The sequence below is a fragment of the Palaemon carinicauda genome, chromosome 12 (assembly GCF_036898095.1).
Source record: "Palaemon carinicauda isolate YSFRI2023 chromosome 12, ASM3689809v2, whole genome shotgun sequence".
NCBI lineage: Eukaryota > Metazoa > Arthropoda > Malacostraca > Decapoda > Palaemonidae > Palaemon > Palaemon carinicauda.
The window spans coordinates 131,463,827-131,478,740 of NC_090736.1; the positions used below are offsets into that span (position 1 = coordinate 131,463,827).

The following is a 14,914-nucleotide window of genomic DNA, read 5'->3' on the forward strand; positions in this document are numbered from 1 at the left end:
GGCCACGATCCTGTCAACGTGAGCCATACCCAGCCTAACATCCCTAGCCAAAGGAAGGGCTAGTGAGGGCCTCTGTTGCACAGGTGCATCCACCAGCCTGCTGAGGCTCGAGAGCCAGACTTCGTCAGGGGAGGGCTCAGGTTCGTCCAGCCTGTGGGGACGCCTAATGAGGCCTACCACTCTCCTGTAGGCCGAAACTTCCGCTACCGAACCTTCTACGGCGTCATCTATATTCTCCGTCGGACGCTCCGCTGCTTGTGACGGAGGTCCTCCAACTGGGGAGCCGCACAGGGAGGAGGCATCTTCCTGGAGTGGTCCAGTCTCGGCAGTTCAGGGTGTAGGACAGGCATCGCTGCAGGGATGGAGGCCTCCGTCCTGGACTTATCTCTGCTTACGGAGGTCCAAGGGTCTGCGGGCTTGCTCGTAGAAGGAAGGAGTCTCTCTCGTTCCGGTCGACTCAATGTTGATTTGGAGGCCGGGACGCGGCTGCCAGACCGAAGGGGCGACTCTCTCCGCTGGGCGGATGGAGTCGGAACCTTCGCGGACTTATGCCTGTCCCTTGGGGCCTGAAGAGATGACTCCCTCCGTCAATCGTACCTGCTGCTGGGGACGTACCTCACTGGCGAGCGAGCCCTTGGGAGCCAGCCCGAGGTGCCCGGGACTGCTGACGCCTCCAGGAGTTAGCTACGTGGAATGACGACCCGCACCCATACTTCCCCCAGGGAGTCGCTTCTCCTATACTTCCTACCGGGGGATCTAGAGCGCCTCCCAACGTGGCGGGATCTGGAACGGGATCGTGAGCGTGACCGTCTCCTGCGAGGCCTATCTTGCCATCTTCTATGGTCCCTCGGGGCTCCGTCTTCCGAGGAGTAGGAGTAGGCCTCGACCGAGGAGCCCGAAGACTTGTAGGACCTCACTGAAGGGCCTGAGTTGCACCGCGTTGCTGGTGGGTCCACGCGTCGCTCGGTCGGCGACGAAGGCTCCAGGAAGACGGACGGGAACGTAGCTGAAGGCATTGGAGGGGAGCGGGGGAGCTCCTCGCTGGGGAACCAGGTCTCGAACTCCTCTTCCATCCTCAAGGGTGATCTGAAGGGCGTCTTCGGAGGCGCCCACGCGAGGGGGTCTGACGGCGTCGAGTCTTCCTCTCGGCGGCACTCTCGGCTGCGGAAGTACCTGAAACACATGCCCAAGAGGGGGGCAAAGAGGCTGAAGCAGTTTTTCCCCACATAGGATTGTCCGACGAGACGGGCCCTGCTTGCACCAGGGCTCCGTCCCCCGAACACACTCCCGTCCCTCCCTCAGGCCCCCCACTTGCCTGGATTAACGACACAACCCCACTATCAGGTAAATCAGACTCCTAGGAAAGGGCCACAGGCCTCTTCCCCGCAACTGACTTACCTCATCCCCTACTCTGGGTAGGGGAAGGCGGAGGAGAGACTCTGTCCGAAGATGCGTCGGGCGAAGCAAGAGGCGAAGAGACGCTCGGTTTCCTAGGCAATCTCCTAGAAGACTTCTTTTTCTTGGTGCCGTAGCGCACCCACTGCACCTCGTTCCAGGACTCGCACTCCGGACTCGTGGCCGTAGGGGAACGGAACACACACTGCCCCTACAAGAAGAACTCAAGGAGTGCGGGTCAACTTCAGGCTTTGGCTTTGAGAGGAAGGCGCCACACGATTTTACGGCAATAGGCCCAGGGCAACGACGGGGATGCTCCATAACGCACTAGTAAGGCACCGCGAGACACAGGAACATAGAGGGAAAAGGATAAGGAGGAGCACAAAGGGACCACGTGGGAACCGCGTGAGACACAAAGGGGGTCGGGGACACAAAGGGTCGCTCTGGGTAAGGAGAGCGCGTTGGGATGTTATCGCAAAGCGACCAGAAACTTACTGGAGATCGAGACCTGAGCAAGCATGCTCTCTGACCCCGGGTCGCCTCATGGCGCGTATCACTCCGCCAAAGGTTACCCCATATAGAAAACGGGAGTAGGGTAAACTACACCAAATTCTGGTCAGTTGGGAGGAGATCCCAGATACTCTTAAGAAAGTAGTTCGAGGTAAGTACTCCGTGTTGGAACAAATGTGTAATTAAAAATGGGACAATTTACTGTCCATTCTTATTGAAGACTGTTGTACCTGTTCCCCTTATGAATATATTTTCTAGACTATACTGCTCAACTTTTTTTCCTTAAAAATTTATCCTACAAGTCAATGGTCTTAATTTTCTTGAGAGCAGCTTAATACCATACAAATACTGTACTTCAAGTTTCAGTACATAACTATTATTTTTCAAATAAAGTTTCAATACATACCTATTGTATTTCAAGTTTAAATAGACACCTATTATATTTCAAGTTTTAATACATACCACAACATCTAGTAACATTTCTCCTTTAGTGCCATGAAGAATTTTAACGAGATTACCAATACTGCGTTCCCATATATAGAGTGAATGTTGCCTTGCAGATCCAGCACATATATATTCACCATCTCCAGAAAAGCAACATTTTTTCCACATGGTTCTGTAATAGAAATTCAAAATAAGCCACTTGGTTTCTCAGGTATTCTATGATGAGGGGAATGATTTCTGTGTTAACATCACATAATAAATTACCAATCTACTACCTGTTACAAATAGGTTGAGACCTAATCTTTTCCCATATTTCATTATCTCAGTTCACCAATATCCAGAGAAAAAGATGGTAACCTGGTAAACATGACAATTTTAGAAACAGTGGCACGAGAATACAATGCCTATCGAACAGTCTAAAATTCCTTTTCGTCTTATATATCAAGCAACTTTGGAATACATATTGAGTGGCAAGATTGTAGACATTCCACCGCAGCTAATCAAAAACAAGTCTGAAAATTTTGTAAATGGAGTAGAGTGCTTCATTCCATATATTCTTTGAGAAATCACTCAATGCAAAAACTACCATAACAGCAACTGCTGTCAAAACAAATGGGCTTAATGTTGTTTAACATAATTACATTCATGGCATAGTAAAGTTAAGAGATTTTTCTTTTATATCACCCAAACTTTATCTTTATACCCTGGCAAGGATAAAGCTTACCCAAACAGTAGAGGATATACATGAGGCACAATAGCTTATCATTATATAAAAAAAATGTTATTTTCATTAGTAAAATAAATTTTTGAATATACTTACCCGATGATCATGTAGCTGTCAACTCTGTTGCCCGACAGAAATCTACGGTCGGGATACGCCAGCGATCGCTATACAGGTGGGGGTGTACACAACAGCGCCATCTGTGAGCAGGTACTCAAGTACTTCTTGTCAACAAGAACTCAATTTTCTCCTCGGTCCACTGGTTCTCTATGGGGAGGAAGGGCGGGTCCTTAAATTCATGATCATCGGGTAAGTATATTCAAAAATTTATTTTACTAATGAAAATAACATTTTTCAATATTAATCTTACCCGATGATCATGTAGCTGATTCACACCCAGGGTGGTGGGTGGAGACCAGCATACATGTTAACAAAGAAGCTAAGTATCCCGTATTTCATTTTATTAGTTATTCAAAAATAACATAAAATAAATAAGTACCTGGTAAGGAAGACGACTTGAACCATTACTCTGCCTTTATTAAGTACGTCTTCCTTACTGAGCGTAGCGGTCCTCTTAGGATGCTGAACGACTCTTAGGTGCTGAAGTATAAAGGGCTGCAACCCATACTAAAGGACCTCATCACAACCTCTAACCTCGGCGCTTCTCAAGAAAGAATTGACCACCCGCCAAATCAACAAGGATGCGGAAGGCTTCTTAGCCGACCGTACAACCCATAAAAAGTATTCAAGAGAAAGGTTAAAAAGGTTATGGGATTATGGGAATGTAGTGGCTGAGCCCTCACCTACTACTGCACTCGCTGCTACGAATGGTCCCAGGGTGTAGCAGTTCTCGTAAAGAGACTGGACATCTTTGAGATAGAATGATGCGAACACTGACTTGCTTCTCCAATAGGTTGCATCCATAACACTCTGCAGAGAACGGTTCTGTTTGAAGGCCACTGAAGTAGCCACAGCTCTCACTTCATGTGTCCTTACCTTCAGCAAAGCAAGGTCTTCTTCCATCAGATGAGAATGTGCTTCCCTAATCAGAAGCCTGATGTAGTAAGAAACTGAGTTCTTAGACATTGGAAGAGAAGGCTTCTTGATAGCACACCATAAGGCTTCTGATTGTCCTCGTAAAGGTTTTGACCTTTTTAGATACTGTAGTACCTAAGAGCTCTAACTGGGCAAAGTACTCTCTCCAGTTCGTTCCCCACCAAGTTGGACAGGCTTGGGATCTCGAACGACTTAGGCCAAGGACATGAAGGAAGCTCGTTTTTAGCAAAAAACCGAGCTGCAAGGAACATGTAGCCGTTTCAGATGTGAAAACTATGTTCCTGCTGAAGGCGTGGATCTCACTTACTCTTTTAGCTGTTGCCAAGCACACGAGGAAAAGAGTTTTTAATGTGAGGTCCTTAAAAGAGGCTGATTGGAGAGGTTCAAATCTTGATGACATAAGGAACCTTAGGACCACGTCTAGATTCCAGCCTGGAGTGGACAACCGACGTTCCTTTGAGGTCTCAAAAGACCTAAGGAGGTCCTGTAGATCTTTGTTGGTGGAAAGATCCAAGCCTCTGTGGCGGAAAACCGCTGCCAACATACTTCTGTAACCCTTGATCGTAGGAGCTGAAAGGGATCTTACGTTCCTTAGATGTAACAGGAAGTCAGCAATCTGGGTTACAGTGGTACTGGTTGAGGAAACTGCATTGGCCTTGCACCAGCTTCGGAAGACTTCCCATTTAGACTGATAGACTCTGAGAGTGGATGTCCTCCTTGCTCTGGCAATCGCTCTGGCTGCCTCCTTCGAAAAGCCTCTAGCTCTTGAGAGTCTTTCGATAGTCTGAAGGCAGTCAGACGAAGAGCGTGGAGGTTTGGGTGTACCTTCTTTACGTGAGGTTGACGTAGAAGGTCCACTCTTAGAGGAAGAGTCCTGGGAATGTCGACCAGCTATTGCAGTACCTCTGTGAACCATTCTCTCGCGGGCCAGAGGGGAGCAACCAACGTCAGCCGTGTCCCTTTGTGAGAGGCGAACTTCTGAAGTACCCTGTTGACAATCTTGAACGGCGGGAATGCATACAGGTCGAGATGGGACCAATCCAGCAGAAAAGCATCCACGTGAACTGCTGCTGGGTCTGGAATCGGACAACAATACAACGGGAGCCTCTAGGTCATCGAGGTAGCGAACAGATCTATGGTTGGCTGACCCCACAGGGCCCAAAGTCTGCTGCAAACATTCTTGTGAAGGGTCCACTCTGTGGGGATGACCTGACCCTTCCGGCTGAGGCGATCTGCCATGACATTCATATCGCCCTGAATGAACCTCGTTACCAGCGTGAGCTTTCGATCTTTTGACCAGATGAGGAGGTCCCTTGCGATCTAGAACAACTTCCTCGAATGAGTCCCTCCCTGCTTGGAGATGTAAGCCAAGGCTGTGGTGTTGTCGGAGTTCACCTCCACCACCTTGTTTAGCTGGAGGGACTTGAAGTTTATCAAGGCCAGATGAACCGCCAACAACTCCTTGCAATTGATGTGAAGTGTCCATTGCTCCTGATTCCATGTTCCCGAGCATTCCTGTCCGTCCAATGTTGCACCCCAGCCCGTGTCTGATGCGTCCGAGAAGAGACGGCGGTCGGGGTTCTGAACAGCCAAAGGTAGACCTTCCTTGAGAAGAAAGCTGTTCTTCCACCACGTTAGAGTAGACCTCATCTCTTCGGAAACAGGAACTGAGACCGTCTCTAGCGTCATGTCCTTTATCCAGTGAGCAGCTAGATGATACTGAAGGGGGCGGAGGTGGAGTCTCCCTAACTCGATGAACAGGGCCAGCGATGAAAGTGTCCCTGTTAGACTCATCCACTGCCTGACTGAGCATCGGTTCCTTCTCAGCATGCTCTGGATGCATTCTAGGGCTTGGTTGATCCTTGGGGCCGACGGAAAAGCCCGAAAAACTCGACTCTGAATCTCCATACCCAGGTAGACAATGGTCTGGGATGGGACGAGCTGGGACTTCTCTAAATTGACCAGGAGGCCCAGTTCCTTGGTCAGATCCATAGTCCATCTGAGATTCTCCAGACAGCGACGACTTGTGGGAGCTCTTAAAAGCCAGTCGTCTGACGGAGCCGGACACAAGATCATGGTACTGCTGCACAGTCTGTGAACTGTCAACCATGGGGAAGCGAGGAAGTACAGCGACAACCCGAAACTGTCTAGACTGTCTGGGTAGTACAGACAACTCCTTATCGGGTTGCTGAGGTTGCCGCACTGCGTCACAACAAGTCACCTCTGCTGGTTGTTGAACGTCTTCCCAGTGACACACTGACTCCGTAAAAAAAAAATTCTCTATCAAGGACTAAGCTTGGACTGCATGTCTTGCAACAAAGCTCAAGGTCTATGGGAGCAGGTGTGGCAACAGACGGGGTTAGCGACTGAAGCGGAACCATTTACCCTCCCTGGAAGCATGTTATGCTTAAATAAAAGTCCATAGGAGGCTAAGCAGCTTAAGGCTCCTCTCCAAATGACAGAGTCCTCAAGGGAATATCAGAAGGAGGGAGAACAGCACTTTCTCATCTACAGGAACCATATCCGAGAAAAGCTAAGTTCTCTCAGTGAGGGTTTCACTGGTGCAAAAGCAGCAGACCAGAAGGCAACGTTATGAAACTGCTTGACAGTCTGTGAACTGTCAAAAACTGAACTGTCAACCACAACAGGAGCGTGAGGACATACAGCACTGGTGTATAAGTAGCAGACCAGAAGGCAACGTCATGTAACTGCATGACAGTTTGTGAGTTGGCAACAACCAAAGATGTGTGGGGAAGCCTCAACTCCTGCCTGACTAGTTTGCTGCTGGCGAGTGGCGGTAACCACAGTGTGTTGCGGAGGCTGACACACCGTGTCAAAACACGGCAGCTTGTGGTAGCTCCCGCACGGCAACGGAGTGCTCTGTGTGTGGGAGTCATCATACATCTGGCAGGGTTGACTGTGCATGGGTGGAGGAGCTCTCACAACAAGAGTGTGAGAGCATGAAGCCATGCCGGGCGCACAACCGTGGGAGGTGTAGGCCCACGGGTGCATCGTCAACCTTCTCTGCAGTCGGAGTGTGGGAGCTGGCAACAACAAAAGCAGAGTGCTGGTGCGTGGGAGGGGCTGCGGTGGGTTGAGGAGCATGCGGTATGGTATGCAGAGCATGCTGTAAGGTATGCAGAGCATGCTGTAAGGTATGCAGAGCATGCTGTAAGGTATGCAGAGCATGCTGTAAGGAATGCAGAGCATGCTGTAAGGTATGCAGAGCATGCTGTAAGGTATGCAGAGCATGCGGTATGGTATGCAGAGCATGAGGTAAGGCCTGCGGCTCATGCTGCATGGTATGCGGCTCATGCTGCATGGTATGCGGCTCATGCTGCATGGTATGCGGCTCATGCTGCATGGTATGCGGAGCATGCTGTAAGGTCTGCAGAGCATGCTGCATGGGCTGAGGAGAATGCCGCATAGTGCTGGAACCCGGCAACTCCTGATGCGGCAGCTCACGCATGTTAGCAGATGGTGCAGCAAGAACATGCGTCTGGCAGTGAGGACTGCGCATCGGTGGAGGAGCTCTCACAGGTGTGGTGTGGGAGCAGGCAGCCGCAGTATCTGCTGAGCGCACAACCTCGGCGGGTTGTAGGTAAACAGGCTGCATTGTCAACCTTCCAGCATGATACTCCTGCATGAAGGAGCAAGCTGAGACTGTGTAGTCTGCAGCATGGACCACTAGGGTCTATGAAAGACAACAACAAACGGAGCTACTGTCCGTTGTGACTGAGGGTCTAAAACAGCTGGTGCGGCAACAGACGGAGTTACTGCCTGTTGCGGTACCACCTAGCCTCTCTTAGGAGGTGTGCAGTTGTCGTACTGCAGCGAGTCCGAACTGACCCAGTGGCTACACCTAGGCCGTTGGACTTGCGCGGAAGGGACCGACTTGCACTTAAAAGCTGCAAGATTTGGTCCATGGTTTCTGCGAGAAACCTCTTCCGCAGACGAGGAATAAATGGGCTTTCTCGTCTTTGTGTGGGTGGGGTGATCACGTCGGCAACGTGTGTAGATACACCCGAAACCACAGAGGGAAACGTCTGTTCGTCGATCAAGGCCTGAGGAACCCATAAGTCCTTCGACATTACTTCTCCCCTGGGCTTGGGAGCTTGTAAGAGGTATCGGACTAGGTGAACAACTGGCACGAACAGACGAACCCTCGAACGCAACACTGTAACACTTTGCGCATATCACTTTATCACTTTTGATTTTCTGTTTGCACTTATTTCACTGAACTCGAAACTTTAAGTGGTTTGTACCTGAAACACGCAATCCTATCCTTCATTAAAAGGTAGTAATTGCGAAAACAGTATTACAATGTAACAGAAAAACATAATGAAAGATAAAGAATTCAGTGGCTGGAAAAGAGACTAAACACTAGATCAAATAAACTACGTTTAAAATCTCTCACCGCATAAAGCCTGGGAACAAGAATAAAACTCTAGAAACGTTTTACCTTCTTCCCCTCTATCGACTAGGGAGAAGAGCAAAAAAAAAACGAGAACAACGTTACCCGCTTGAACGAAACGTTTATCCTCCTCTCTCTCCCTCCGTCTCTATCTCTCTCTCTCTCTCTCTCTTGACTTAGAACCTGAGAGATGAGCCCAATTATATATATCGTTAAAACATATTATTTGTTAAAGGAAAAAAACTGAAAGGTTTCCCAAATAAAAAGTTCCTTTATTAGAATTAAAACCATTTAAGCTAAGAAAGAATGAACGAAACGCTAGAATCGGTTTACTCTTACTGCAACGTGAAACCGTGAATACTCTCTCTCTCTATCGTAACGATAGAGCGCAAGTTGAACGTTCTGAACGTCAACAACTGCGGAGACTAAACAAAACGTTAGTTCAACTTTGAAAACAGTACGAGACTTATCAAAGAAATTCTTTCAAAAACATAAAATTAAAATAGCATAAATTCTTAACAGGAAAAACGATATGACGAGCTCAATGTTAATTAACTTCGGTTCCAAGTAAGGACCGCCTACTATTAGGAAAGGTCGCATATTTTTTTTTTTTTTTTAAGGAAAGTTAATCGAAGAGGCCTATAAATGGCGGAGAGATATAAAATAAAAAGTGAAAGAGAGTCTATACTCTCTTCGACACCAACACTTCCGTCTAAGGGAAGGGTCGGCCATTTAAAAGTGAAAGAGTCCATACTCTCTTCGTCACCATAATTAATTCAAATTAATTCCAAAAGCTTGCTAAGCTAAAGATAAAGCTTCCTGAATAGCGAAGGCTAAACTCTAGAGCAAATACATCACCAAATCGTGAACAATAACTCCAGAATCAACAGCGTATCCAAGTAGGTCTAGCCGGAGGCACGACAGAGGAAAAAATTGAGTTCTTGTTGACAAGAAGTACTTGAGTACCTGCTCACAGATGGCGCTGTTGTGTACACCCCCACCTGTATAGCGATCGCTGGCGTATCCCGACCGTAGATTTCTGTCGGGCAACAGAGTTGACAGCTACATGATCATCGGGTAAGATTAATATTGAAAAAATATATATATATATATCTATATATTATTCAAAGTGAAAAAAAAATACAGCAACGAAGTTGATGAAAATTTCTTGACCTCTTCAGCCAATGTCTTATTATACCAAAATCTTTCCTTATGATTATTCTCTCCATTTAGCTGCTTTTCACAATACAGGTTCCAGCTAAGCTCTTCTTAACTTTTATAAGCTTTGCTCCTTTATATCTTTTCTGAGACATTTTCAAATCCTGAATATTTCTTTTCCTCTGCTGTGTTGGGAGTCTGATTCTAGTCACCCCAAAAATTTCTTCTTTGCCCTTGCCAAAAAGATAAGAGAATGCAGAAAATATGACAGACTACTTCCATGGAAGTATGTTGCACCAATTGCTGATGTTTCTTTTATCAATACATAAACAGCAAAATGGGAATACAATACTGTAGGTACAAATTTATTTAAATAATCCTCAATTTTCAGAAAAAAAAAGAGAGAGAGAGAGAGAGAGAGAGAGAGAGAGAGAGAGAGAGAGAGAGAGAGAGAGAGAGAGAGAGAGAGAGAGAATTTTCTTTTGAACTAGTATAAAAAATTACAGAATATATAAACATTATCTTACTTGTTCACAAGATCCTGAAGTTTCTGAGTAGGTTCTGGATCATCATCTTTGCCACATTTTAGAACTTTACGTGCATCATAAACTCGTATGACGCGATCAGCTGAATTCACTAGAAAGTATCTGCAATGGAAACACCAAATTATATTAAATAAAATAAAAGTTCTTGAATAAAAGGTTATTATCTTACTAATAATTTAATGCACCATGTTTTGGATAGAGAACACTGTACTCTTTGTATCTTTCTTTATTCATTTACTTTTTATATCACTTATTATTATACAGTACTGTACATGGAAAAAGAGCATGCTGTACCTCATCCATTTAAAAAATAAAGTTCATAGTTTATGGTATAACGTGTCTATTTTGAACGCTTAATACAGACAAGCATATAGAAATGATCCTAAATCTAAAATAAAAAAAGCTGATCTTAAATATTAAAGTAACAATGGGCTCAAAACACGAAATGAGGTTATACTAATACAATTTGTATTGAAAATTTTTAGTTAAAATATCCAAAATAAATTGTTTCATTTCAGGTGACAAAATACCCTACTCCCAGTAGGGCCCATGCGTTCTGAGATCCCTAGAACTTTAACCTTGGATGTACTGTATAGAACACGTATCTACAGATTTGACGGGTACGGTGTTAAAGGTATGGAACATAAAACGGATTTTGAGTGAAGCGAAAAATCTATTTTTGGGTGAGATAGCCATGTCGTCCTGATGGAAGTTCCTATAGGGTAGCTTCCTTGGGTATATTTGACTACGGTGATATTCCCAGAGAATTTACCTTAAGGTATCCAGAATTCTAACTCCTGGAGCAAATATCCCTAATTAAATTTAACCAGGGATATCGCATAATATCAGAGGACGTATTCTTGACACGCCACATAGCAATCTACACCCCGAACAGAATTAACACTTCAAAGGGGTCAAAGTGGCAAGAAAACGAAAAACGAGAATGAAAGGAGAGCCGCTAGCAAGGCACCTCTCCTATCTCGCTTCGAGTGCGTACATAGCGCCGCCGACGGCGCCATCTGTATTCCTTGTAGCGATACACGAGGTGCTACAGATACTGTATATAGGGAGGGGTCCTAAAGCACTTTTTAAGAAAAAGGAAGGGCGGGTCCATCAGGACGACATGGCTATCTCACCCAAAAATAGATTTTTCGCTTCGCTCAAAATCCGTTTTTTAGCCTCAAGCCATGTCGTCCTGATGGAAGTATACCAGAGCATTACTGTATCTGTGGATTCTCAAAACGTTCTGTACTCTCAAGAAGGTATTTCCCGGTCAGCCTAGACCTAGAGACCTAAGATGTTACCATCATACATCATTTCATCTAAACAAAGACTATGTTAGTGCTTCCTGCCCCCTACAGGGAAGAGTCACACTCTGGAAAAAGTCTCGAGGAGTACATATACCTATGTATGAATAACAGACAAGCCAATATAGTGGTCTCACCCTATATTATGTAAATCAAAGTTTGTAAAAGAACCGCTTGTGTCGATATGAAATACCGACAAGTTCCCTCGTTCTATTACTGGATTGGACAAAGGTTTATATCCGAATAGGAAGAAATTTGTATATCCGCCACCGTCCCTATAGGGAATGAAGTCCTCCCTACTAGGGGAAAGCATAAACCAATGAAAGTTTGCTTGCAGCAAGGAACAATCTATTAAGATTATTCATGTTAAAATTATACATAGTTTAAGCAATGCTCAACCATTTTCTAGTAAAATGACACAGGCGAATGAGATGCAAGGTTCACAAGAACTAGTTTACTGTATTGACAATCAATAAAATAAAAATAGGTTAATCAGCAATTATACAAGTATAAAAAAAGGATAACCAACAAATAAGCATAAGAATCATAGTAAGCAGAAAAATTGTTTATCTGAAAAGAAAGAACATAAGGACCACTTTTAATATTGAGATATTAAAATCATAAGAGTCTGTCTTACTATTCAATCACACTGGCGTTGGAAACGCTTAGCACACGTGTCTGCACTTATGCTTGGTTCCCCTTTGATTATGGAACAGTCAACAAGGACACCTTAGTGACCTAACACTTAGTCTGTGGAACAGTCTGTGACTACACACCCACCCTAGAATTAATCGTCCCAATTAATTTCTCTGTTCCTCGCAGAGTTAAACAGTAGGTTTGACAACACTACCCACTGCTACCACAGACCTCTTCAGTTGCTCCACTTGCTTCGCTTAGTGTCTAAAGAATACTCTGGAAGACTTCCAGCCAGTGTATGAGTGAAGATGTTCGAAATCCATGTTATTAAAGAAATTATGGATGAGGCAACTTTCCTCGGATCGTGACCTGCGGGTGTAACTATCTGGATCCGCTCTGCGAATAAAATAGGTGATTTTCGCCCTTAGTTGTTTCAGAGATAAATTTGAACCTGATGTTTCTCCCCTAAACAGCTGACCTCCCCTAAAGTCTGAAGTTCTACGAAGATAGACCTTTAGGCATTCCACTGGACATAGAGATGCATCTTCTTTCAGAGGCCAGATTCTCCAGGGACCCCACCTGTTGGTGAGTAGCTCGTTCTTGGCAAGAAATGTTGGGTCCGGAAAAAAGGTTCAGTTCTCCCCCATCTAAAAACTGAACACGACCTTCCTCTCTCGAGAGGGCTACTATTTCACTAACTCTAGCCCCCGAAGCGAGTGCGAACAGAAATATAACTTTTTGGGTCAAATCCTTTAAAGCACACTCCTCATTGTTCATCAGCGAAGCGAAATGAAGAACCTTATCCAGAGACCATGAAATGGGTTTCGGAGGTGCTGATGGTCTGAGCCTAGCACAGGCATTCGGAATTTTGTTAAAAATGTCGTTAGAGAGGTCGACCTGGAAGGCATATAGAATAGGTCTTGTCAAGGCGGACTTGCACGTCGATATCGTGTTGGCTGCTAAGCCTTGACCATGGAGGTGAATGAAGAATGATAAGCAGAAGTCCGTCGATATCTTTTGTGGATTCTTCGCCTTGACAAAGGACACCCACTTCCTCCATGATAACTCATATTGTCTTCTGGTGGATTTGGACTTGTATTCCTCTAAAAAGTCTAGGGAGAGAAAATCATGAGCTGCAGGTTTCGGGTTTTCAGTGATGAAGCGCAGACAGTCGACTTCTGAACTCGCTGAGTCAAAATTGGATCCGGTAGCGGTAGAAAATTCAGCCGTAGTTCTAATGCCAGAGGGAACCATATGCTGTTCGGCCACTTGTGAGCCACTACTGCCGCTTTTCCCTTGAAAGATCTGTTTGTCGAGGACCCTCAATAGAAGGTTGTGAGGAGGGAACAGGTAAATCCTGGACCATCTGTTCCAGACGAGGGACATAGCGTCCACTGCTTCCGCTAGGGGATCCTCGTACGGGGACACGTAGAGAGGTAACTTTTTGTTGTCTTTCGTCGCAAAGAGGTCTATCTGCAGTTCTGGGACTTGACTCAAGATGAAGGAAAATGATCTTGCGTCTAGGGACCATTCTGACTCTATCGGCGTGAGCCTGGATAGAGCGTCCGCCGTCACATTGCGGACTCCTTGAAGGTGAACTGCTGACAAGTGCCATCTCTTCTTCTCCGCTAGCCGGAAGATGGCCAACATCACTTGGTTGATTTGAGGTGACCTCGATCCTTGTCGATTCAGGCCTCTCACTATCACCTCGCTGTCTAGTACCAATTTTATGCGGATCGAGCGGCGAGGGGAGACTTTCTTCAATGTAAGAAGTACTGCCATGGCTTCCAGAAAGTTTATGTGAAATTTCTTGAATAGATTGGACCAAGTTCCTTGGGCCTTCTTCCGGTGAGAATGACCTCCCCATCCGTCCTTCGATGCGTCTGTATGAATAGTCATAGAGGGGGGAGGTGGCTGGAGAAGCGCCGATTTCTTCAGTTGTTTGACTTTGGACCATGGCTTGAGAAGCGTTCGCAGACGAGTCGGTACTGGTCTTATCAGATCTCTTCGCGCGTTTGATGCATATCTTCTCCAAACTCCGGTTGCATCCTTTAGCTGTGCTCTTATCACTAGGTCTGTTACTGAGGCAAACTGGAGAGAGCCCAGCACTCTCTCCTGTTCGCGTCTTGATATCCTTTTGGAATCCAGAAGTCTCTTGACAGAACCTGCTATTTCCTTCCTCTTCTTTACGGGGATGGAAAGTTGGTGTGACAGTAAGTCCCAGTGGATTCCCAGCCACTGAAACTTTTGAGATGGAGAAAGCCGAGACTTTTTTCTGTTGATCTTGAAACCTAGATGTTCCAGGAACTGGATCACCTGTTGGGAAGCTTGCATGCACTCTGTCTTGGATGCTGCCCACACCACCCAGTCATCCAGGTAGGCCACTACTTGGATTCCCTTTGGGCGTAATTATTTGAGAGCTGCGTTCGCCAGCTTCGTGAAGATCCTTGGGGCTGTGTTTAGCCCGAATGGCATGGCTCTGAAGGCGTAGAGTCTTCGTTGTAGCTTGAATCCTAGGTAGGAGGAGAGTTGACGATTGATTGGGATGTGCCAATAAGTGTCTGACAAGTCTATGGAGACGGTAAATGCCCGCTTGGGTAGTAAGGTCCTTATGTGTTGCAGTGTTAGCATCTTGAACTTTTAGTTCACTATGAACTTGTTGAGTGGCGACAAGTCCAGAATGACTCTGAGTTTTTCTGAGTCCTTCCTTGGAACTTGATGGACTTTA

General features: G+C 45.9%; 1 protein-coding gene across 1 annotated transcript in view; it reads right to left on the reverse strand.

Annotated features, from left to right (window-relative positions):
- The window catches only part of LOC137651286 (retinoblastoma-binding protein 5 homolog), a 144,835-nt gene that overhangs the window by 64,159 nt on the left and 65,762 nt on the right, over positions 1–14,914 (reverse strand). The window contains exons 6-7 of the mRNA XM_068384555.1: positions 10,226–10,345; positions 2,368–2,521 (exon numbers count right to left, since the gene is read on the reverse strand). Coding sequence (XP_068240656.1) covers positions 2,368–2,521; positions 10,226–10,345 — 274 coding nt within the window. The remainder of the gene's footprint in view (positions 1–2,367; positions 2,522–10,225; positions 10,346–14,914) is intronic.